At 44.6% G+C, this 25,335-nt stretch overlaps 2 protein-coding genes across 21 annotated transcripts in view; one reads left to right on the top strand and one right to left on the bottom strand.

Moving 5' to 3' along the window:
• Positions 1 to 12,920, bottom strand: part of MCPH1 (microcephalin 1) — a 154,725-nt gene extending 141,805 nt beyond the window's left edge. For 2 of the 13 annotated variants that reach the window (XR_015062463.1, XM_085898429.1), the window contains exon 1: positions 12,608 to 12,918. Coding sequence is in view for 10 of the 13 variants with exons in the window: in XM_085898429.1 (XP_085754555.1) it covers positions 12,608 to 12,814 (207 nt within the window). In the remaining 3 variants the exon portion in view is untranslated. Of the gene's footprint in view, positions 1 to 1,008; positions 1,098 to 12,607 lie in introns of those variants that run through there. The other 11 variants (XM_085898374.1, XM_085898455.1, XM_085898393.1 and 8 more) reach the window with 10 other exon arrangements.
• Positions 12,921 to 13,489: 569 nt separating this feature from the next.
• Positions 13,490 to 25,335, top strand: part of HBS1L (HBS1 like translational GTPase) — a 63,910-nt gene continuing 52,064 nt past the window's right edge. For 4 of the 8 annotated variants that reach the window (XM_085898331.1, XM_085898316.1, XM_085898308.1 and 1 more), the window contains exons 1-3: positions 13,497 to 13,815; positions 19,476 to 19,541; positions 20,948 to 21,094. In XM_085898331.1, the coding sequence (XP_085754457.1) occupies positions 13,773 to 13,815; positions 19,476 to 19,541; positions 20,948 to 21,094 (256 nt within the window). In that variant the 5' untranslated portion in view covers positions 13,497 to 13,772. Of the gene's footprint in view, positions 13,816 to 19,475; positions 19,542 to 20,212; positions 20,288 to 20,947; positions 21,095 to 25,335 lie in introns of all 8 variants that reach the window. The other 4 variants (XM_085898324.1, XM_085898298.1, XM_085898288.1 and 1 more) reach the window with 2 other exon arrangements.

Genomic DNA, 25,335 nt, shown 5'->3' with positions numbered 1-25,335 from the left:
TCAGGATCAGACTCCGAGAAATTTTTGAATGATTCTTCACTATTGAGAGATAGGGCCAAAAACGATATTGAGCACGATATCTCAAAAAGTTGTGGGCATTTTTGGTGTGTGACAAGGAAGAATTGATTCCATTTTGGTGAAGATCCGGATCCGGATCCGGATCAGACTCCGAGAAATTTTTGAATGATTCTTCACCATTGAGAGATAGTGCTGAACCGATATATAGCACGATATCTCAAAAAGTTGTGGACATTTTTGGTGTGCGACAAGGAAGAATTGATTCCGTTTTGGTGAAGATCCGGATCTGGATCAGGATCAGACTCTGAGAAATTTTTGAATAATTCTTCACCATTGAGAGATAGGGCCAAAAACGATATGGAGCACGATATCTCAAAAAGTTGTGCACGCATTCGGATGAAACTTGGTGGACAGGTTGGGTGCGTCGCAAGGACGAATCGATTCGATTTTGGTGAAGGTCCGTATCCGGATCTGGATACGGGAATTATTTAATTTTTAAAAGTGATTCTTCACCTTTGATAGGGCCAAAAACAATATAGTGGTGTATAGCATGATATTTCAAAATGTATTGGGCCCAATATGTCCTCGTGGATCAGGCATTACGTGGCGGAGGTATGTGCTCTACCGAGTGCCCTTCTCGTTTGTAATGCAACGCAATGCTTTGTGATGTCGTATATATGTGTTTTGTTACGCATGGTGCTTTGCGTGCATGGTTGTCTGGAGGAAGGTGTGCAGAAGGAGAGGGGTATGAGGGATGGGGAGAGAGAGATTAGAAAGGATCGAAGAAAAGAGGGAATTTAGAAAGGGAAGAATTCCAAAGGGAGGGTTTCGAACCTGCGAAACACACACAATGCATTTCCCTGTACCCGATGTCCCTGATTGTCGTGAGAATGAAGAAGAAAATGCTGGAGAGCAAGGTGTCATGGATATTGTTTGCCACAGGTAAGTTTGTTTAGTTGTGATGTAATTCAGTCGAGATATATGACTAACCTGCGTGTGCCTGCTTTCTTTCATTGCTGCAGCCAAGACAGGTCATCCGGTCCTCAGCGTATTGTCCAACGATGCATGCACATACGCGGCTGCAGACACCCCATTTCACAAAGATCAAACCTTTATATCAAAATCTATGTCAACACTCCGCTGCTCAGATAGACTGCACACACAGAGTTAGGTCGAGCTTACCATGACACTGCCATATTGAGTAACATGAAACATGTTGCATACTGGCCAAACCATAAGCACCAAAACCAGGTGGGGGGAGTTTCCTAGTTGGGGGACCTAACAGCAATTATTAAACTTCCTGCAGACAGGATATATGCAAAGTGATGTGATTGCAATTAAAATCACACACATGCAGACAGGTAATGTAATGAATCATTACCTCTGTCAAGGTAGATGTAGGTTATGTATTCACCCATGTTTGAGTGTTTATATCTCCGCCTGTCTGCGAGCAGGATATCTCAAAAAAAGTTATGAACGGATTCGGACAAAACTTGGTGGACAGGTTGGGTGTGTGACGAGGAAGAGTTGATGAGATTTTGGTGAACATCCGGATCCGGATACGAGAATTTATTTTTTGTAATTTCGCAAGTGATTCTTCACCATTGAGAGAAAGGGCCAAAAATGAAATACAACACAATATCTCAAAACGTTGTGGATGGATTCGGACAAAGTTTGCTGGAGAGGTTGGGTGTGTGACAAGGATGAATCGATTCGATTTTGGTGAAGATCCAGATACTCGAAATTTTAAGTGATTCTTCACCTTTGAGTAGCGATGGAGTGAAAAACCATACATGACATGATAGCTCCAAAAGTTCGGAATGGATTTATGCGAAACTTGATGGACAGATCGGGTGTGTGACAAGGAAGAATCGTTTAGATTTTGAGAACATCCGGATCCGGATACGAGAACTTTTTTTGAATTTTCTAAGTGATTCATGACCATTGAGAGATGGCACCAAAAACGATATGTAGCATAACGTTCCAAAACGTTGTGGATGAGTTATGACAACCTATTTGGATGAGTTGGTTCGGTGACAAGAACAAGCCGATTCAATTTTGGTTCAGGTCCATATCCAGATCCGTCCTATCAGTGCAATACAAAATGTAAACTGTTCAGCCTGGTGGGGTATGCGCCCCACTGATTGCCATTCTAGATATATATTTTTACCTCTGCCACAGAAGGTGGAAGGAGGATACAGTCGTGGCCAAAAATATTGGCATCCTTGCACTTTTTTTCAGGTAATGCACCATTTCTTCCAGAAAATTGTTGAAATTAAAAAAAATCTTTTGGTCTCCACCTATGTATTTCTTTGGTTTGCAGTGGAACAAAACAAAAAAACAAAAGCTGAAACAATTACAAAATCTTAGCTTATTCCACACACAAATCCTAAAATGGTCTGGAAAATATTATTGCCACCTTTTAGAAGTTGTTGGAAATAATTACATTTCTAGCAGGTGATTCTCCTTTACTTTGGAATTGAACTCACCTGTGGTGAGTTGCAGGTGCCTGAAATATTAAAAAAAAAAACACTCATTCAAGCAGTTTCAATGGAGATAAGGAATCATTCTGCTGTTTTGTGTCACTGTGTGGACCGCAATGAGCATGGAGAAAAGAAAGAAAACCAGAGCATTGTCTGAGGTGGTCAGACACAACATCGTATCCAAGCATGGACAATCTCAAGGCTACAAGTCGATCTCCAGAGACCTTGATGTTCCTGTGTCCACCGTACGCAATGTTATCAGGAAGTTTAAAGCCCATGGCACTGTAGCCAACGTCCCTGGACGTGGCCGCAACAGAAAACTTGATCGAAGATTGCGGCGAAGGATTGTTCGACTGGTGGAGAAAGCACCTTGATGAACTGCTAAACAGATTCAAGCTGACCTGACAGTTTCAACTCGACCATCCATCACCAACTCAATGAAAGAGGGTTCCCTGGTAGGAGACCCAGGAGGACCCCACTGCAGAGAGAGTCAAAAGAAAGCCCGACTGGATTTGCCACAACACACCTGAAGAAGCCAAAATCCTTCTGGGAGAATATCCTGTGGACAGATGAGACCAAATTAGAGCCTTTTGGTGAAGTGAATCATCCCAATGTTTACAGAAAACAAAATTAAGCTTTCACAGAAAAGAACACCTTCCCTACAGTCAAACAAGGAGGAGGTTCAGCGATGCTTTGGGGGTGCTGTGGTGCCTCTGGTACTGGGTGCCTTGAATGTGTGCATGACATCATGAAATCAGGAGATTACTAAGGCATTTTGGAGTGCAATGTTCAACCCAGTGGCAGAAATCTGGGTCTCCATCGAAGGTCATGGGTCTTGCAGCAGGACAATGACCACAAACGCACTTCAAAAAGCACCCATGAATGGTTCAAGACAAAACACTGGACTTTTCTGAAGTGGGCATCAATGAATCCAGATGTAAATCCCATTGGCCACCTGTAGGGGGATCTGAAAACAGCAGTTGGGAGAAGGCACCGTTCAAATCTGGGAGAACTGGAGCAGTTTACACACGAAGAATGGGCCAAACTGCCAGGAGAGAGGTGAAGGAAGCTCATTCATGGTTATAGGAAGTGCTTGCTGCAGGTATTTTTATCCAAAGACTTTGATACCAAATATTAAGTCGAGGGTGTCAAAAATTTTGGCAATGCCATTTATTTTTATTTTCTTATTTAAAAGGATATATTAAGTTCTGAATCAAAAACAAAGGTTCTGTAATATGAACAGTGAAATAAAGAATTGTGGAGACAAAATACTTTTGTCAATTTCAACTTATTTTTAGAGAAAATTGTGAGTTCTTTGAAAAAAAAGTGCAACATGCAACAAGGGTGCCAATAGCTTTTGCCACGACTGTATGTTTTCACCGCTGTCTGTTAGTGTGCAGGATATCTCAAAAAGTTGTAAATGGATTCAGACAATACTTGGTGGAAACGTTGGGTGTGCGACGAGGCCAAATTGATTCGATTTTGCTGAAGATCCAAATCCAGATCTGGATGTGAGAGTTTTTTAATTATTAAAGTGATTCTTCACCATTGAGAGATGGGGCCATGAAGGTTGTGTCGCATGATAATTCAAAAATTATTGGGCCCGATATGTTCGACTGGATCAGGCATTGTGTGGCGGAGGCTCTACCGAGTACCCTTCTAGTTCTGACAGTTTTTACTGCAGATATAAAAATGATTGTGACATAACTAAACATCCTGGTTCTTGATACAAACTAAACAAAAGTACAAAAGGAAATGATACACTTATGAAGGCCCTGTCACACCTTGACGGTTTAGCCAGCGTATGCCGACATATGAAAAATTTGGCAAATACGCTGGCACACGTCGAATACATTATGGTTAAGTTTTGTATACGTTAAGAGCACGCTGAAGCATGCTGGCATACGTCGTAGTACGCCGAGCTCATCGACAAATTTTAAGCATGCTCAAAATTTTTCGACGTATGCCAGCGTATGACTCACACGTTCCGCATACGCTGGCCATAAGTTATAGGCACGTTACGCGATCGTTGACACACGTTACTTGTAAGTTACTCATAAGTCGAAACACGTCGAGGTAATATTTAGCGTTCCCGAAACTTATTTCTAACCTATGAGTAACGTGCTTTTAACCTATGTGTAACGTATCTCCAATGCATATTGTCGTATGTAGACGTATTTGACGTCTTCCGGACGACCACAGAACTTACTAAACGTGTTTCTAACTTCCAGCTACCGTATAATGGTGTATTGGCAGCGTTTAGGGGAATTGGTATATAAAAATGGGGTTCACACAGGAGGGACCCGTCAGTGTTTCAGACTCCATGGTGAGTAGACACTTCGATGTCGAGTGCGGGTATGATTTGAATCGTCGAGCGGCAGCCTTTTAAACAGCTATGCCACGTGATCGTCGGCGATACGCTGCCGCGCTATGCATAAGTTAGACTATCGTTGGGCATAAGTTGTGAACGCCGACAACACGCTAAGCATTCGTTGGTATAAGTTATCTATAAGTTATCGAAACGTTCTGTGTACGTTACTAATACGTTATGCAGACGTCCAACTCGTTATTATACGCCCAAAACTGAAAAAAAACATCAATAGTTCAGCGTACGCCAACGTTTTACATACATTTTGATACGTTGCCATACGCTGGCTAAAACGTCAATGTGTGACAGGGCCTTTATTATTGTCACCCGTCCACCCTCTGCCTCGTGGCACACATCTATTTATAACGGAGCAAGTGTATCCATGCCCAGTAACGAATGGCACCTTTAATGACGGAATAAATAAACAGCGTTCATCCATGTCGTTTGTGTTACTGTTAAAGCATTATAAAATAAATTGCATATGTGTTGGTAGTACACAGCGTCAAGTCTTGCTCCCACCACCCCACTGAGAGGATGGGAAGGGAAATACGATTTTCATCTGTACACGTTGCCACAGTGCAAATGGTTTACTGACCCCTGTTGTAGATAGGGCTGATGAATTATCCACAGCTTAAAATATATTTACTTCTAATGGGGGTCTTGACCCCCCCCCCCCCAAATTATGTATACGCTTTCTTTTCTGAAACTACAAACACAATTTTGATGAAACGCAACCACAACCTTCATCACCCGTGATGCTAAAACTAATAGTTATATTTTCACTCAACTTTGGGGAACTTCTGCGGGCCAATAGTTAGGTAGCCCCGTGAAATGATCGTTACATGTCGGCCAAAAGTGTCATTTTTCCATTGAAGCATCGCACGGAACCATACTGTCAGAAAATCTAAGGCTGCAAAAAAACCCCCAAAATAATTAAAGTATGACGTCAATATGACATAATGACATCATTTTCATGAATGCATTTAATAAAGCGTGCAGTTTAGCTCAAATATCATGATACAGTCTCGATGAGAAATGTGCCATTTGATCACTAGGAAACTCCCACTGGATTATACTTTCAGAAAATGTATGTAAACCGTCACAATGACGTCATAACGACATCATCTTGACTTTGTATTCACAGATTCATGTATAAAAAGCTGAAAACCTTCAAGATTACTCCCAACAACTGAACCAGTTTTGTTTTTGCTGCTCAAATTAAATGCTTAACTACTGTGAGGTTGTTACGGAATCACTGTAATCATGATAATTACCGAATGATTATCACATGTACATGTTTCTCGCTGATCAAACGCAACCATTTGCTTTCAGGTATAACTAAACACGGCTTCCAATACTGATTGGCTTTGATGCATCATGTGAGACAAAGACTTCTGAAGAGCGGCGTTGTCCGATGAAGAATCGCGTAGACGTGTACACAATTTTTTTTGCAGAACGTTGAAGAATTCCGAGCTCTTGATTGAGCAACCATCGGTGTCAGCATTGGGAATGTTACTGCACAAATACTCCTGGAAAATGGTGCAGCGTGGCATAAATATTGTGGCTAGGTGGCTGAACGACATTTTCTGGCATAAATCAAAAGTTAAATAATTCAATGCTGGGACATGCAAGGGCAAAGAGATGGAAAGAATCAATGGATTCAGATGATCATCGGACGAGCTGTGTGGTCAACTTGCAGCTCTTATCCAGAGGTGACGCAAGCCTTCTTGCACATTGCCGAGAACCTCTTTGAGACGATCACTTCCTCTTCGCCTTATTTCCTCATGTTGGAAAGGTTTACAGTGCTCCTGAATGACAAGACCAGTGTGATCAGTTCGTCCTCGTCACATACCCCAGCTTGCCACCCAAGTTAGTCCCCCCCCCCCAATCAGAAACTAGAAGGGCACTCGGTGGAGCACATACCTCCTCCACGTAATGCCTGATCCACGAGAACATATCGGGCCCGATACATTTTGGAAATATCATGCAATACAGAACTACATCGTTTTTGGCCCTCTCTCTCAATGTTGAAGAATCACTTAAAATTAAATAATTCTTGTATCCAGATCCGGATTCGGATCTTCACCAAAAATCAAATCTATTCTTCCTTGTCACAAGCCCAACCTGCCCACCAAGTTTCATCTGAATCCATGCAAAACTTTTTGAGATAACCTGTACACAAACAGACAAACAGAGAGACAAGCTGGTAGGTGGCGATGGGTCGCCGAGCATGGAAACTATAAGATATAGAGCAAAATGGATGTCATATAGCGGATAGGGAATCACCTTAAGATTATGCATATCAAATCTCATCCAGTTCCATCTACTGATAACTACTCGGTATCCATTTGAATAAAAAGTACCGAAAATGCGATTTGAAGTCTGAAATCCCCAAAGTTCGAGGGGGTGCTGTGGGTGAACAATGATCTAAATCAGGCGCCGGCAACCTAAACCAGGCCGCGGGCCACTGAGCCACGTTCGGGCCACCTCGCGGGCCGCACCCCCCTCCCAACCCGAAAAAATAACAAACACACCTAAAATCAATGATAATAAATGTAATTGTAAATTGAACCTTAAGACCTTCAGCCATCTGAAACAACAACGAAAAAAATATTTAAGACCAAGTTAAGTGGACTGGAAGCAAAAATAATTTATTGTGACGTACAGAGACTGTGATATATGTGGAAGAATCATATGTCCACATATGTTAAATTTGCCCTCGGTTCAGAAAAATGTTTCGCGGGTCGCACCTAATGGAAATCCGGACAAGGCGCCACGGGCCGCATGGGAGGAGCTTGCGGGCCGCATTTGGCCCACAGGCCGCAGGTTGCCGACCTCGGATCTAAATCGAAAATCCGGCTCGATCGTTTGTGCACAATGTATTCCAGACGATTAGTGTGAATTTTCATGACCATCCGACCATAACCCAAGGAGGAGTAGCATTTGGCGCGAAGGCACCTCCAGCTCTCGCATATTATCGATTTTTGCACTAATTGACCTTTGACCCCTGACCTAAGCGAAATCGGTCAATATGTCCTCAGGCAAAGTTGTATTACTCATTGAGTACCATGAACCTGCAAAGTTTCATTCGTATCGATGCATTCACCTGGTCGCTAGGGGGCCTTAAATTTTCGCCAATTTCCGCACATACCCTAATTGTAGGGGGCGCTGCGGGTAAAGTATTCCATATATCACAAAAACCGGAATATATTTGATAGAGCATCACCTGTAGATCATTCGTGCCAAATTTCATAACCCTACGTGGGATAATGGCTTTCGGAATTGATTTCGCGTGAACGGTACCGATTTTGAAGGTTTTTCGGTTGTTGCTCGGGAACCAAAGCGTCCCGAGCAACCATCACAATTTCCAAAGCACCAGGTCATAAGATGTACCTACCACCCGAGTTTGGTCAAAATCCGCCCACGTTTACTACCAATTATGCTGATGACAAACGAACATCCAAACAGACAGAATTTCTGACAATAAGGGTCACCTATTTCGGCAACCCAAAATGGGTGAAAAACATCGCGTCCTTCACCTTCGGTGGAGGAGGTAAAAATTGAATAAATTCCATCAAATCAAGAATTGAGCTTGCAGCCACAGATTTTCTTACTCTCAGAACTCCAGTCAACCATCATGCACAGAATTACACTTTTGGCCGGCGAGTGGCAATCCTTCGATTTTTCTGCATTCAGCCACCTCGCTCCAAAGGGTCCTGATGCCTTGGGAATCCCACAAGAAAATTGCATATCAAGTACAGTAAGTCAATGTGAAGGGCAAAAGTCATTACAATGCTTGGATCACGATTTTGGAATTCTTCGGAAAACAAACAAACAACGAATTCACCCAGAAATTACATGTAACCTGGTAGGAATCATGCAACCATAATATTTGGTTTGTATACCTGCACAGGCCACTGGTGGTATTCGGTTGAACATACTGTACTTGCACAGTTCATTCGTAATATTCAGCTTGTATACCTGCACAGGTCACTCATGGTACTTGGCTGTGCATACCTGCACGGGTCACTCATGGTACTTGGCTGTGCATACCTGCACGGGTCACTCATGGTACTTGGCTGTGCATACCTGCACGGGTCACTCATGGTACTTGGCTGTGCATACCTGCACGGGTCACTCATGATACTTGGCTGTGCATACCTGCATGGGTCACTTATGGTACTTGGCTGAGCATACCTGCATGGGTAACTAATGGTATTTGGCTGAGCATACCTGCACAGGTCACTAATGGTATTTGTCTGAGCATACCTGCATGGGTCACTCACGGTACTTGGCTGAGCATACCTGCATGGGTCACTAATGGTATTTGTCTGAGCATACCTGCATGGGTCACTCATGGTACTTGGCTGAGCATACCTGCATGGGTCACTCATGGTACTTGGTTGAGCATACCTGCATGGGTCACTCATGGTACATGATGGCTGAGCATACCTGCATGGGTCACTAATGGTAGTTAGCTTGTATACCTGTGTATATATATATATATATATATATATATATATATATATATATATATATATATATATATATATATATATATATATATATATATTGTTACGGTTGTGGAAATTCACAGAACACCATACAGGTTCCCCAGAGGTCAGGAATGTCGGTAAGTGTGTGTGTGTGTGTGTGTGTGTGTTCTCGGTTAGATTTCCCCACCTTTGTCTAAAGGGAATTATTCATGTGCCGGGCTGTGCATCTTTGAGGTAGCCGTTATTCTGTTCTATCATTTATTTCAAACAACAGCATCTCAACAACCATGCCATCTTCACCACCAAAATCGTATCTCGGCAGCCACGCCAGCATCACCACAGCGCCAACCCCACTGCAACCACGCGACCCGCCTCGATAAACAACAGCAACTCAACTCCCGCCCCGATATCCACAGTAAACAGGAATGACGGTTGGAAAACAGCAACTCAACTCAACTCCCACCCCGATATCCACGGTAAACAGGAATGACGGTTGGAAAACAGCAACTCATCTCAACTCCCGCCCCGATATCCACGGTAAACAGAAATGACGGTTGGGGCGTGTCCCTCAGAACGGAGAGAAGTCCCCCCCCCCCCGCATGCCAGGAAGGGCGGGGCAAGATGCGCGGGCGATAAAAAAAACCCCGCGTTTGCTCGGAAAGACGGACTAATGAGGAGAGGGAAAGAATTGGGAGGACATCGGTCTCCTTGGACGTTGAAGGCAGCATTGTCGGAGGTGCCGTGGGAGTCGAGAGTGGAGTCGGGAGCTGGTGGAGTCCAGTCAGGTGCGGGCGGACACACCGAGGGTCGCCGAACCAGGGCCCAGCGAGTCACCACGAGGGTGGCAGGTAACCTGCGCGGTCTCACGAAGCTCCTGCGGTCTTCACGGCTCCGCGGAACATTAAAGGTCTACGGGCCCTGTTCTCTTTTCTTTCCTGGGGTTTTTGCATGGAAGTCTGTGGCGCCTTGTCCTATAAGTAGAACTGTTAAGTGCCTGTACATTAGTAAATAGACAACGGCTGTAGGTCTTTTTGCTCGTGTCTTGTCCCTTACCTCCATTGCTTCATTGATTGCATACGTGTATGAATACATGTCATGGTTTGAATATTCACCTGCTCGTTGCGTCCCTTCCTCCATTGAGCTGCCGTGGTTGCGTTCGGAATAATAGCTGGTTTTTTAATAGCTGAGAAGATAATGGAGTCCGACGGGGCTTGGCGATAATAAACCGCTCGGCAATCGCAAATGGCGTGAGCTGCTTAAAGCGGCTCGTGTCCGTACGGGTCCCGTCGAGGTGTAAATCCCCGGCATTTCTGTCTGCGCGAATACTTAGGTAAATCAACAATTCGGCGATCAACCCTATCGCGCGTGGACAGAAGAGTTGGCTGATTTACGGTGTGGTTAAAAACACACCCGTAGCTGGATTTTGGCATTGGTCCGGAAAGCTACGACTGGATTGCCCATCCGGTGGGCGCGCGGCCGCAATTAGCTAAAAGCGGTCGCCCGCACGCCGAACGGGTGGAAACCACAACTATATATATATATATATATATTATACAAAAAATGTGTGTATATTGGGTCGCCAAAATAGGTGACCCTTATTGTTGGGTCGCCGAAATAGGTGACCGTTAATGTCAGTAATTCTGTCTGTTTGTTTGGATGTTAGTTCGTTTGTCATCAGCATAATTGGTAGTAAACGTGGGCGGATTTTGACCAAACTAGGGTGGTAGGTACATCTTATGACCTGATGCTTTGGAAATTGTGATGGTTGCTCGGGATGCTTTGGTTCCCGAGCAACAACCGAAAAACCTTCAAAATCGGTACCGTTTACGCGAAATCAATTCCGAAAGCCATTATCCCACGTAGGGTTATGAAATTTGGCACGAATGATCTACAGGTGATGCTCTATCAAGTACATTCCGGTTTTTGTGATATATGGAATACTTTACCCACAGCGCCCCCTACAATTAGGGTATGTGCGAAAATTGAAGGCCCCCTAATGACCAGGTGAATGCATCGATACGAATGAAACTTTGCAGGTTCATGGTACTCAATGAGTACTACAACTTTGCCTCAGGACATATTGACCGATTTCGCTTAGGTCAGGGGTCAAAGGTCAATTAGTGCAAAAATCGATAATATGCGAGAGCTGGAGGTGCCTTCGCGCCAAATGCTACTCTTCTGACTCCTCGGGTTGTGGTCGGATGGTCATGAAAATTCACACTAATCATCTGGAATACATTGTGCACAAACGATCGAGCCAGATTTTCGATTTCGATCTTTGTTCACCCACAGCACCCCGTCGAACTTTGGGGATTTCCGATTTCAAACCGCATTTTCGGTACTTTTCATTCAAATTGATACCCAGTAGTTATCAGTAGATGGAACTGGATGGGATTTGATATGCATCATCTTAAGGTGATTCCCTATCCGCTATATGACATCCATTTTGCTCTATATCTGAAAGTTTCCATGCTCGGCGACCCATCGCCACCTACCGGCTTGTCTGTCTGTCTGTCTGTCTACCCATCGATAAAATCGGCCCCACGGGTAGTAACCCCATCACATTACATACCGTTGGAATCCTCTTAGCAAATAGAAATGGAGGAAAACATTTTCAAACCCACATGGTAGGGGGTTCAGGCTGGGGGAGACCCCAATTCTCTCTCTCCATGTAAATGTGTGTATCGTGAAGCACCACCCGGTGTTGGGCAGTGTTACAAATCATCAAGTTGAAAACTAAATTCCTTCCACACAACGTGTGTGTGTGTGTGTGTGTGTGTGTGTGTGTGTGTGTGTGTGTGTGTGTGTGTGTGTGTGTGTGTGTACCTCTACTAGGACAAGATGTGGGTGTGACGTGCTGGTTTCATGGCATTAACATGATCACATATATATATATATATATATATATATATATATATATATATATATATATATATATATATATGTCTGACAGAGCGTCAGTGCTGCCCAAGGAGGTCGTGGACAAGGGTCAGCATTGGGATGAAGGTGTCAGGATGAGGATCATGGTGGCCCGTAATCAGGGAAGGAATTTAATAATTTGTTGAGAGCGCCGGCGATAACACGCACACTCTTCAGGAAGGACACCGTCGGGTCTCTAACGTGGGACGACACCGACACACCCATCGATCTATGAATCAATCAATCACCCGGATGGTCGTTTTACAGCTGTTGGGGTTGTGATTCCAACCCAGGCCAGACAGGTTCGAAGCGAGTGTGCGTACCTCACCCGATGCGGTCTCGTCCACCATTTCAAACCGACACAGACGCGCAAACTGGTCCCCAACGGCGGACGAGCGCGAGCCTGCCCGGACCTGCCCGGCCAACGATCGGTCGATTTGATTGGTCAGTCGGTCGGTGGATTCCTCGGTGGATTGGATGGATTGGGTGGGTGGATTGGATGGATGATTGATTATTTTCGTTTCTTTCATTAGTAAAATTAAAGGGAAAAAGAGCGGACATTACGATCCATGTGGTTATTTAAATTAAGCGCCGATTTAAAAGATCAACTTGAAAATGTTGGAATAACTTCGAAAAAACGACTTGAAGTTTTTTGAACTACTGAATGAATGAACGAATGAATGAGCGAATGAATGAACGAATGATTAAACTTTGACGAAATCGGACGCCGAGTTCGTTTATAAATAAATATTCACTTTTGAGGTATTTATACGTGGGCGTGGGAAAAAACCGTTTATAAAAATCGCCAATTTCTCTCGGATGGAGCAAAAACAGCAATTTTTTTTCTTAATTTAACAAATAAACATTTAATCAAAGCTTGTCAACGAAAGTTTCGTTAATTAGCCTTTTCATTTTTTTTATCATCTTTACCTTTTGTGTTATTGATATTAGTTTGCAGCTTGTTCGCCGGTCCGAAGCGAGGTGGCTTGAGGTGTATAGTACAAAACGTTAGCTCGAACGGCACGTTTATCTTTCTTTGTAATCAATTTTATCAATACGTGAAATGTAATCGGTTTTTCTCGAAAAAAAAATAAAATAATTGGTGCTTAAAATTGAACTTGGATATCCATCGGAGATCGAGGGCTGTGGTAACTGCACATCGCAGGTCGCTCGTGTTTCCATGGGTGATGGAAATTGGGTACGGTGCAGCACAGGCACGATGGGCCGAACGGCTATTCAAAACGACCTCCTGTCGCGCCAAAATTGATCGTGAGTGTGGTGGTGTGTTCACCTCACCAAACAAAACGTACAAATGAAGAAGAAGAAGAAGAAGAAGAAGAAGAAGAAGAAGAGGAAGAAGATCGAGGGTGGGGGCGGATTGGCTCTTTTCCTCACAATGGCGGCCACCGTGGGATTCAGTTTGAGCAGCAACGAGCGGCGGTTGTTGTAGGGCGGGAAGCACGGACGGCACGACGGAAGCACGTCGTCATGGCGAGGCATCGAACCATTCGTGCTTACCAATACGATGACGGTGAGCTTTTCGTTTCCGCCTTTTGTCCCACAAGAGCTCCGTTATTACCGGGGCCCAGTGAGTTCAGGCCTTTTCAAGTTTCTGAGCAAAGGAATCTTTCCTCGTCCTTGTGGCGATCCCTGCCGTCTCGGTTCCCTCTATAATGTATCATCGGGTTGTATTTTCATCCTGTACACGGGGAGTTCCTTGTTGGGAGCGGGTTGCAGGTATTAAGACTCGTTCGCACTTCAGGACGTGGGAGGTAAAGAGTGAGCCGGCTCTGGTAACCGCGGCGCTCTCCAACAGGTCCCTTCACCGATATTGATGGACGGGTCTCTGTGTCACGGGGATTGGTTTGAAACGGTTCCGAGTCTCCATGACAACCACAGGCTTTGGAGGCTTGAGCTGTTTGTGAACTTTCAGCTCGGCCTCAAGTGTCAACCGAATGTTTCTGGGTCGTCCGTCCGTCCGGATTTTCGTTTCCACGATGACTCAAGAAGCAAATTGTAGAATTTCATCAAACTTGGTATAAAGGTAAAGTAAGACAGGGCAATTAAGTGATTAGATTTTGGTCCCGATGTGATAAAGGTCAAGGTCAAACTCTGAAATTTTTTCTGTTTACGCACTAACAAGAAATATTGGTCAATATTTCATCAAACTTGGTACAAAGGTAAAGTAGGACGGGGCAATTAACTGATTAGATTTTGGTCCCGATGTGATAAAGGTCAAGGTCAAACTCTGAAATTTTACTGTTTACGCCCTAACAAGAAATATTGGTCAAAATTTCATCAAACTTGGTACAAAGGTAAAGTGGGACGGGGCAATTAACTGATTAGATTTTGGTCCAGAAGTGATAAAGGTCAAGGTCAAACTCTGAAATTTTACTGTTTACACACTAACGAGAAATATTGGTCAAAATTTCATCAAACTTGGTACAAAGGTAAAGTAGGACGGGGCAATTAACTGATTAGATTTTGGTCCCGATGTGATAAAGGTCAAGGTCAAACTCTGAAATTTTACTGTTTACGCCCTAACGAGAAATATTGGTCAAAATTTCATCAAACTTGGTACAAAGGTAAAGTGGGACGGGGCAATTGACTGATTAGATTTTGGTCCCGATGTGATAAAGGTCAAGGTCAAACTCTGAAATTTTACTGTTTACGCCCTAACAAGAAATATTGGTCAAAATTTCATCAAACTTGGTACAAAGGTAAAGTGGGACGGGGCAATTAACTGATTAGATTTTGGTCCAGAAGTGATAAAGGTCAAGGTCAAACTCTGAAATTTTACTGTTTACGCACTAACGAGAAATAAAGGTCAAGGTTAAACTCTGAAATTTTACTGTTTACGCCCTAACAAGAAATATTGGTCAAAATTTCATCAAACTTGGTACAAAGGTAAAGTGGGACGGGGCAATTGACTGATTAGATTTTGGTCCCGATGTGATAAAGGTCAAGGTCAAACTCTGAAATTTTACTGTTTACGCCCTAACAAGAAATATTGGTCAAAATTTCATCAAACTTGGTACAAAGGTAAAGTGGGACGGGGCAATTAACTGATTAGATTTTGGTCCAGAAGTGATAAAGGTCAAGGTCAAACTCTGAAATTTTACTGTTTACACACTAACGAGAAATATTGGTCAAAATTTCATCAAACTTGGTACAAAGGTAAAGTAGGACGGGGCAATTAACTGATTAGATTTTGGTCCCGATGTGATAAAGGTCAAGGTCAAACTCTGAAATTTTACTGTTTACGCCCTAACGAGAAATATTGGTCAAAATTTCATCAAACTTGGTACAAAGGTAAAGTGGGACGGGGCAATTGACTGATTAGATTTTGGTCCCGATGTGATAAAGGTCAAGGTCAAACTCTGAAATTTTACTGTTTACGCCCTAACAAGAAATATTGGTCAAAATTTCATCAAACTTGGTACAAAGGTAAAGTGGGACGGGGCAATTAACTGATTAGATTTTGGTCCAGAAGTGATAAAGGTCAAGGTCAAACTCTGAAATTTTACTGTTTACGCACTAACGAGAAATAAAGGTCAAGGTTAAACTCTGAAATTTTACTGTTTACGCCCTAACAAGAAATATTGGTCAAAATTTCATCAAACTTGGTACAAAGGTAAAGTGGGACGGGGCAATTGACTGATTAGATTTTGGTCCCGATGTGATAAAGGTCAAGGTCAAACTCTGAAATTTTACTGTTTACGCCCTAACAATAAATATTGGTCAAAATTTCATCAAACTTGGTACAAAGGTAAAGTGGGACGGGGCAATTAACTGATTAGATTTTGGTCCAGAAGTGATAAAGGTCAAGGTCAAACTCTGAAATTTTACTGTTTACGCACTAACGAGAAATATTGGTCAAAATTTCATCAAACTTGGTACAAAGGTAAAGTAGGACGGGGCAATTAACTGATTAGATTTTGGTCCCGATGTGATAAAGGTCAAGGTCAAACTCTGAAATTTTACTGTTTACGCCCTAACAAGAAATATTGGTCAAAATTTCATCAAACTTGGTACAAAGGTAAAGTGGGACGGGGCAATTAACTGATTAGATTTTGGTCCAGAAGTGATAAAGGTCAAGGTCAAACTCTGAAATTTTACTGTTTACGCACTAACGAGAAATATTGGTCAAAATTTCATCAAACTTGGTACAAAGGTAAAGTGGGACGGGGCAATTAACTGATTAGATTTTGGTCCAGAAGTGATAAAGGTCAAGGTCAAACTCTGAAATTTTACTGTTTACGCACTAACGAGAAATATTGGTCAAAATTTCATCAAACTTGGTACAAAGGTAAAGTGGGACGGGGCAATTAACTGATTAGATTTTGGTCCAGAAGTGATAAAGGTCGAGGTCAAACTGAAATTTTACTGTTTACACCCTAACTCAAATATTGGTCAAAATTTCATCAAATTTGGTGCAAAGGTAAAGTTAGACAGGGCAATTAACTGTTTAGAATTTGGGCCAGATATGATAAAGGTCAAGGGTCAAATATGTCAATACTCAAGTGTTTGTGCGGAGGGCAGAGGCATACCCGTCGACTGCACGCAGTCAAGTTACTCTAGTTATGCCTCCGCACCAAGGGTGCCAAAGGCATTATGTTTCCGGGTTGTCCGTCCAGATTTTCGTTTCCACGATGACTCAAGAAGCAAATTGTAGAATTTCATCCAACTTGGTAAAAAGGTAAAGTTAGACAGGGCAATTAAGTGATTAGATTTTGGACCAGATATGATAAAGGTCAAGGTCAAACTTTTTAATTTTACTGTTTATGCCCTAACTCAAATATTGGACAGAATTTCATCAAACTTGGTGCAAAGGTAAAGTTAGACAGGCAAATTGACTGATTAGATTTTGGGCCAGATATGATAAAGGTCAAGGGTCAAATATGTCAATACTCAAGTGTTTGTGCGGGAGAGCGGAGGCATACCCGTCGACTGCACGCAGTCGAATTTCTCCAGTTTTGTTTGTTTTGTTTTTTAAACCAAGTGTGTATGACGGTGGTTTCTCTGAGTTTCATCACCATCAAAAGTGATTGATCACTCGAACAATAGTTTATTTTATTCCGTCTTTAGACCCTTTCGAAAGTACAATGACACTCAGTAGAGCGCATTGCCTCCCGACAAGCTGACCAGTTTATGTTTTGTATCCCACTGATGGGCCGGATCTGGATTTCAAAATATAATCAGCTTGTACTTGTCACCTACCAAACTCATCCACTGTTTTTTATTTATTTATTTATTTATTTATTTTTGTCCGAATCCGTTCACAACTTCTTGAGATATCATGTTCTTTATCGTTTTTCGCCACATCTCTCAATGGTGAAGAATCACTTTAAAAATTCTAGTATCCGGATCTTCACCAAAATCGAATCAATTCGTCCTTGTTAAACCCCCCCAACCTGTCCACCAAGTTTCATCTGAATCCGTCCACAACTTGTTGAGATATCCTGCTCACAGACAGACAAATAGAGGTGAAAAACATAACCTCCGTCCACCTTTGGTAGCGGAGGTAAAATCGGAGCATTGGACCTGAAGCTTATCTGGGCCCTCGCCTAAAGTTGTAATCCGAATTTGGTAGCATTCTGACTGGTGGATCAGGAGAAGAAGATTTTGGAAGGAATTGGTGGGACCACCATTTTGAAACACTTCCGGTCATGTGATCGGCCTGGCCTCCTCAATTTAACATCAAGACCCTGTCCGAATGTTGTAACCCACATTTGGTAGTATTCTGACAGGTGGGTCTGCAGAAGATTTCTGAAGTAATTTTCCATTTCAGCCATTTTGACCTACTTACTCACGTGACCAGTCAGGAGAGGAACGTTGCTGCCGAATTTCAGCCGGATCGGCCCAGCGGTTTGGCCGGACAAGTCTAAAAAGGAGACTGATGGACGGACTGACAGACAGATGGACAGACGGTGTGTGATGACGATACCTTATCTGGAATGTAAATTCCAGACAAACTAAAAATGGCTAAGGACTAAGACCCATGCCAACAGGTAATACAACTTCTGTTTTTGTATGCAATGTTGGGGCTCGTGGAGTAATGGGATCATAGGTTCAGGACGCAACGTAACAACAAGAAGAGGGAGCAAAACACACCAGCAGCAGGGTTGAGGGCTAAAATCGAGGGAGACATTGACAAATATGGGATTTGGGGAAGAACGAGGGCCAGGAGAGGACGTGGAGTGGACAACATTGAGACGGCGGCAAACTCTCAATCGCAGAAGTGGATGGAAAGACTAGAAATTTGGATAGAGGTTGGCTTTGGTAGGGTTAATGAGGGTAGAAAAGATCATGGATTTGAATGGGCGGTGATCTGAGATGAGAGTGAACAGCTGTCTTGAAGATCTGGAGGGATGAATGAGATTGAAGAGAATGTGGAAGTTTATTTTGCAGGGAAGAAAAAGAGGAATGAATGCATGAGTGGAGGTGAGCAGGGATTCGGGAGATTCCAATGATCTTGAAGGCTTTGGGTTCCACGGTGTCGATCTGAGCAATGTGTGAGATAGGGCTCAGGGGAGAGCAGCACTCCCAGCTGAGACCTGCACCAACCATGACATGTCATGTGAGAGGTAATTTCATGGAGACCTGCGAGTTAATCATCGGGAAAGACACGGGCATGACCTGGGAAATTGCTCAAATTATATGATGGTGCAAATTGCTTTCTATTTACTCAATAAAACCCCTTGGGATGATTGGAAATGGGCCTTTTTACGGCGGCACGAGCCTGGGACTGTTCCAACTTCCTCAGTTCAATGCCACTCCCTCCAGGGCTTTAAGAAGGCTATTCACTGTCACATTAGGTCTCCCCCCCCCCCCCACATCCATACTCATTACCTTTTCTACCCTTATTAACTATCTCCAAGCTCACCTCTTCCCTTCCACGTTATTGGGTTTCTTTCACTCTTGCGTAATTTTTCGTTTTCTTGAATGTCATTGTTATGTCCTGGAGCAGATGCTTCTCAGGAGTAACTACGTGTTCGGTGCAGAGTTAGGTGATACGGCCGACGTGGAGGAGATGGTAGAAGACCGCTGTATGTTTTGCTCTCAGAAGATAGCGGTTACTTTGTGTCATTGATTTTGTGAAATCGCGATGCGTTGTCAAATGTCATTTTCAGACTGAGGTTGTGCACATATTTTTGGCTCTAATGCTGCACTCGATCTGATGTCCTTCAGATCTTGAAGATTGTGACATATACGGTCATTCTGTTGAAGATGACTTTGGAGTTTCTCCGGCGACAGGTACGAATTGACATTGCTTCTCCCCCCTGTCTGTTGACTCCCCTTCTCCTCTCCCCCCCAATTGTGTCATTTCCTTATTCCCCACCCGGTGTGTGGCATCGAGTAGGTCAGAACTTCAGGAATGAAGGTGGCCTTGTATGCCACGGGCAGAGTGCATGGCAAGCGAAGCAGGACTCCAGACTGTCAAATGGCCCGAGACACGTCCAGCAAGACGGTCCTGGCCTTTTGATTGAGGTTTAGGGCCTCCAACCATTGCTGAGAGGGAGGGCAGCAGCATAATTTTCAGAGTTGTGACCAGGACAGAATCCAAACTGATGGTCAGAGATCGGGCTGTTTGAAACCAGGAAAGACTTGACATCAGCAGTTTCATGATGCTCACCAGAAATGATGGTGATGATGCTGCGTTTTCCTTCCTGTTTTCAAATTACCTTTCTCCTTTGATAGTTTCCGGTTAAGCAGGATAAACACGAGGCCAGTATTATCAGGTGCTTGCAATGACCTGTTTTATAGAACTTTATTTTCGGTCTTGTGCCCTTTGCCCTCTCTTGGCTCTGTCCCTCCCAGTTTTCTGCAGGGCACATATGGGTCTGCCCCTCACCCTTCTCTTGTTAAATTCCCAAAATCCAGACTCACTCGCCCACCTCCACTCATTTGTTCCTCTTCTCTCCCAGCTTCCAACTTCCCCAGTCTGTTCAGTCGCATTCTTCCCTCCAGGACTTCAAGAAAGCTGTTCACCACCACGTCAGGTCATCCCCATCCCTGCTCATGATCTCGTCGACCCCAAATGACCCCATTCTCAAGCATTCCCTTTTTCCATGTTGTGATCCCTCCCCTCCCCCCACTCTCTCACCTCTTTTTGATTGTTATTTGTTGGTTGCTTTGTTCCTTTTCTGTTTCATCCCCACTTTTCCCTTACTCTTCTTGCTGTGTTTCATCCAGCTTGTGTGCAGCTTGTTCACTCATATGTGTCCTCCCCCTCCCCTTCATCTCGCTCTCCCTCTCAGTTCTACTCTGCTGTTGTTCCCCCCCCCCTTCTATTTTACTCTCGCTGTTCCACGAGCCTCGTTCATAGATTTTCAACAAAAATAAATAAATTAATTAATTTGATATCTCATGGTAAATGTCCTATCAAGGCAAACCAAAGTTTTTACTTCCCAGAATCTTCCTTTTAGCTGTGTGTGTGTTCGATCGATGCGATTCTTTAGCTGGTTCACCTGTTTCCTCGTATGAGCATCTTGTAAGTTGGACGAACAGGAAGAGTACCTGTTGGCTGTGTGGGTGAAAGGTGTCTGTGGTCTTCATCAGGTTCAAACCTCATTTTACTTGCATTGTTGAGAGATTAATAGGCAGGTTTTTTGTTTTTTTGTGTGTGTGTGATTGATTGTACTGTGCTTTGTGTGCTGTAGTTGCCCAGTTCACCTTCCAAAGAGGGAATTGCCAATTATCCCATTATGTTGACGAGCCTCTGAAAGAGGAACATGAAGTGGAAGAGTGCTATCCGTTTGAGGATGGTGGTGCAGCACAAGAGCTTGCACTGAACAACTTGGATTATGGTAAAGGAAAATTTATTTATTTATTTATTTATTTTTAAAAGCGGATTTCATGAATTTGTTTATTTGTTTGTTTGTTTATTTATTTATTTATTTATTTATTTGTTTTTAGTCATTGTCATACAGCATTTTATGTTTATATGTTGATGTTAAGTTCACTCAAACTCAGTGCGTACAGCACTCGGGGAGACTTGTCCACTTTGGAACTGGGAATGCATTTCCCATTTACGTATTTTCATGCAAATAACCCATGGGCTATATGTTAAACTGGTTCCAAATCTTCCAACTGCGGCGTATACCCATGTGCGGATTATACGGCATTTCACCATACAGCAGAGAGCCTGGTGTTCGGTTAGCGGTTAGGGCGGTGGCTTGGGATCTTAAGGTCCTGAGTTCGAGTCCCCTTAGCCACTGAATTAATACCAGGGGGTTGACCCAGCCTGTCATCCTTCCGAGGTCGGCGAAATGAGCACCAGTATACTGATAATAGGGGCACTACATCAGCAGCATAGCCGCGTCCCGAACCAATGATGCAACCAGCAGCCAAAAAGGCAGCACATGATGGGAACCATACAGCACATGACATAACCACAGGGGACCAAGTGAAATGATCAATGAGATATAAAAAGAGGCAGCTTTTGTTTGTTTGTTTTCTTTTGCAAGTTTAATTGTAATATCTTTAATTACAGTTCTTTCGCATGAATATGTATGTATATGTATGTATATATATGTATATGTATATATATGTATATATATATATATATATATATATATATATATATATATATATATATATATATATATTGTTGTGGTTGAGGAAATTCGCAAACCACCATTCAGGTCCCGTAGGTGAGATATCTCTAAGTATATGTGTAGTTAGCCCCAAACCCGTTGTTTAGAGGGAATAAATGTCATTCATTCGGGCTGCGACCCTTTAAGATAGCCGTTTTTCTGTTCTATCTTTATTTTGAGCCAACCACGTCTCAACCGCCATCACACAACAACCACCAACCGCAACACCGCTTCACAACAACAACAACGCCAACAGCCACGACCTTTACCGTCACAACTCGCTCTCGCAATCATCGCATCACCGCCATTCCAAGCGTCACCGTGGCCAGGGACCACCACAATAAACCCTCCACCACCTTCACCTCTCCTCCTTCCGCCGCCATTCCCGCACCGCTTGTGGGCACCGATCCTGGACTCGTACAGGGCGCGCGCCGAGCAGCGGGTGCAAAAAGCGGCCTTTCTGGGGAAGTCGGATCAGGAATGATTCACGCCCACTTCTGTTCCGTCCTATCAGCGAGCGCGGGGCGATTTGGCCCCGCCTCCAGGCGTGTCGGAGTAGAATCGATATATGCAAATTCGAGGATCAGGAATGATTCACGCCCACTTTTCCTCCGTCCAATGGGCGAGCGTGGCTCCGCCCCCGAGCCGATCCTGATCCGAAAATCTGCATATGGTTTCTCCTGCTGACTATAAAGCGCCGAGCGCGGGGCGAATCGAATGAGTGAAGAGTTTCTGTTTCGGGCTCGAGTGAGAGAAGAGTTTCTGTTTCGGTCGAGAGGGAGGTGTTTCTGTTTCGGGCTCGGGCGAGTTGGTGAGTTGTGGCAGCGGCAGCGTTTCTGTTTCGGGCTCGAGTGAGAGTAAGAGTTTCGGTTTCGGGCTCGAGTTGGAAAGAGTTTCTGTTTCGGGCTCGGGCGAGTTGTGGCGGCGGCGAAGAGTGGCAGCAGCAGTCAAGACGGGTCTGGAGGAGAGTCGGTCTGTCGGGGAGCTGCAGAGAGGAGAAGCCGGGAACGCGGTCGAGGGTGCAGTGGAGTCGCTCGTCGCGGGACCCAAGCAAGCCAGCTATCCTCTTTCCCCAGAGCATCAACAACCCCCCCCTGTAACCCCCGCGCTGAGATAGTGCGAAAAGGGGGTCCCCGTTCCCACCCCATTCCAAGCAGTGCCAACGAAACCCGCGGAGGAGCGCGGAGTCGGGGCACCGCCGCCATTTTGCGGCTCATCACAAGACGGGTAGGCTCCACGCGGTTTCGGCCCCAGGCTCGTCTGCCCCCTGGTCGTAGAGGGTGGCCCTTTTTCTTTTGCTTTGGAGTATATGTGTTGTCGGTGCCGTCTGTAAAGTAAAACTGTGTAAGTGTTGCCGTGTGCTCGCGTAGTCGGTAGTAGATCTGCATTGTGTTTCTTTTGTTGCAATTGCTTTTGGTGCATAATTGTTGTTTTTCTTTTACATTTGCTTTTGGTGCATAATTTTTGTAATTGTATATGTGTGCTTTCCCCGTTTGCCGCGGAATAAATGTGAATTATGTTGAACTGTTTTTCCCGTTTCGCTTCGTCTTTTCTTTAATTGAATCTCCATCTTACTTCACGTAAAGGGTTGGTCGTGGGCGAAATATGCCCAATAATTAATCTGAACAGTCGAGGTTGACGATAACACCGCTCGGTTATCCCGATAGTACGGAACGGGTCGCTTAAAGTGGCCCGTGTCCAAAGTCGACCTGCGGCGAGGTGCAATCGCCCGGTCTACCCTCCGTGTGGGTACTTAGGTAGGTCGAATTTGGCGAACAACCCTATCCCACGCGGGGGGCCGATTGGCACGATCGTGGTGAGGCCGAAAGGCCCACCCGTGACTAGTTCCCGGCGTTAGTCCGAGAGGGTCACTACGGAATTGTCTGTCCGGTGGGCGACGTGCCGCGATTCGAGTTACGTGGCCGCTCGCACACCGGCGGGCGCGAATTCGCAACAATATATATATATATATATATATATATATATATATATATATATATATATATATATATATATATATATATATATATTGTTGTGGTTGTGGAAATTCGCAAACCACCATTCAGGTCCCGTAGGTGAGATATCTCTGTAAGTACATGTGTAGTTGGCCCCAAACCCGTTGTTTAGAGGGAATAAATGTGATTCATTCGGGCTGCGACGCTTTGAGATAGCCGTTTTTCTGTTCTATCTTTATTTTGAACCAACAACGCTCCAACCATCACACAACAACAACAACAACGCCAACAGCCACGATCTTTACCTTCACAACTCGCTCCCGCAAACATCGCATCACCGCCATTCCAAACGGCACCATGGCCATAAACCACCACCATAAACCCTGCACCACCTTCACCTCTCTCCTTCTGCGGCCATTCCCGCACCACCTGTGAGCACCGAACGTCGGGCTGTCCTCGGCTCGTGCAAGACGCGCCGAGCCGCGAGTGCAAAATGCGGCCTTTCCGAGGAGAATTCGGATCAGGAATGCTACACGCCCACTTCTGATCCATCCAATCAGCAAGCGCGGATCGGTTTGGCCCCGCCTCCAGGCATGTGTGTGGAATCGAGATATGCAAATTCTAGGATCAGGGGAGATTCACGCCCCTTTTTCTCCGTCCAATTGGCGAGCGTGACTCCGCCCCCGAGCTCATCCGGATCCGGAAATTTGCATATGGGTTCTCCTGCCGGCCGATTAAAGCGCCGAGCGCAAGGCAAATCTGGGCACAGTCAGTTTGGAAGAGCGGAGTGGAGTCGGGAAGCGAGGGCGTCCCGGTGGTTTTCGGCAGTCGGCTGAGGAAAATTTGGGGAAGAGTCTGAGGAGCTCGGGTCCGAGGCAAGGAAGTCGGCGACGAGGTCGCGGTGGAATCGCTCGTCACGGGACCCAAGCAAGCCAGCTCTTTCCCCAGAGCATCAACAATTCCCCCCCTCCCTTTTTCCCCCGCGCTGAGATAGTGCGAAAAGGGGGCCCCGTTCCCACCCCACTCCAAGCAGTGCCAACGAAACCCACGAAGGAGCACGAAGTCGTGGCACCGCCGCGCTGCCACATTTGCGGCTCATCACAAAGACGCGGGTATGACCCACCCGGTCTCGCGGACCTGACCGCTCCTTCAGGTCCCGCGCAAATATTGACCCACAGGCCCCGTCTGCCCCCTTGTCTTTGAGGGTGGCCTTTTCTTTTGCTTTTGAGTAAATGTGTTGTTGGCGCCGTCTATAAAGTAAAACTGTTTAAGTGTTGCTGTGTGCTCGCGTCGTCGGTAGTATCTCTGCGTCATTGTTTCTTTTGTAGCGTTTGATATATGTGCATTCTGTTTGACTATATGTGTGCTCTCCGTGTGCCGCGGAATAAAGTGCTTGCATGTTGAATTGTTCCCCGTTTCGCTGCGTCCTTTCCTTCGTTTGAATCTCCATCTTGCTTCACGTAAAGGGTTGGTAGTGGGCTTAATACTCCCGATAAT

The sequence above is a fragment of the Eptatretus burgeri genome, chromosome 1, assembly GCF_056783735.1.
Source record: "Eptatretus burgeri isolate ZD-2024b chromosome 1, Ebu_testis_v1, whole genome shotgun sequence".
Classification (NCBI taxonomy): Eukaryota; Metazoa; Chordata; class Myxini; order Myxiniformes; family Myxinidae; genus Eptatretus; species Eptatretus burgeri.
Note: the sequence above shows the minus strand (reverse complement) of the source record. Positions and strands in the feature narration are given on the sequence as shown.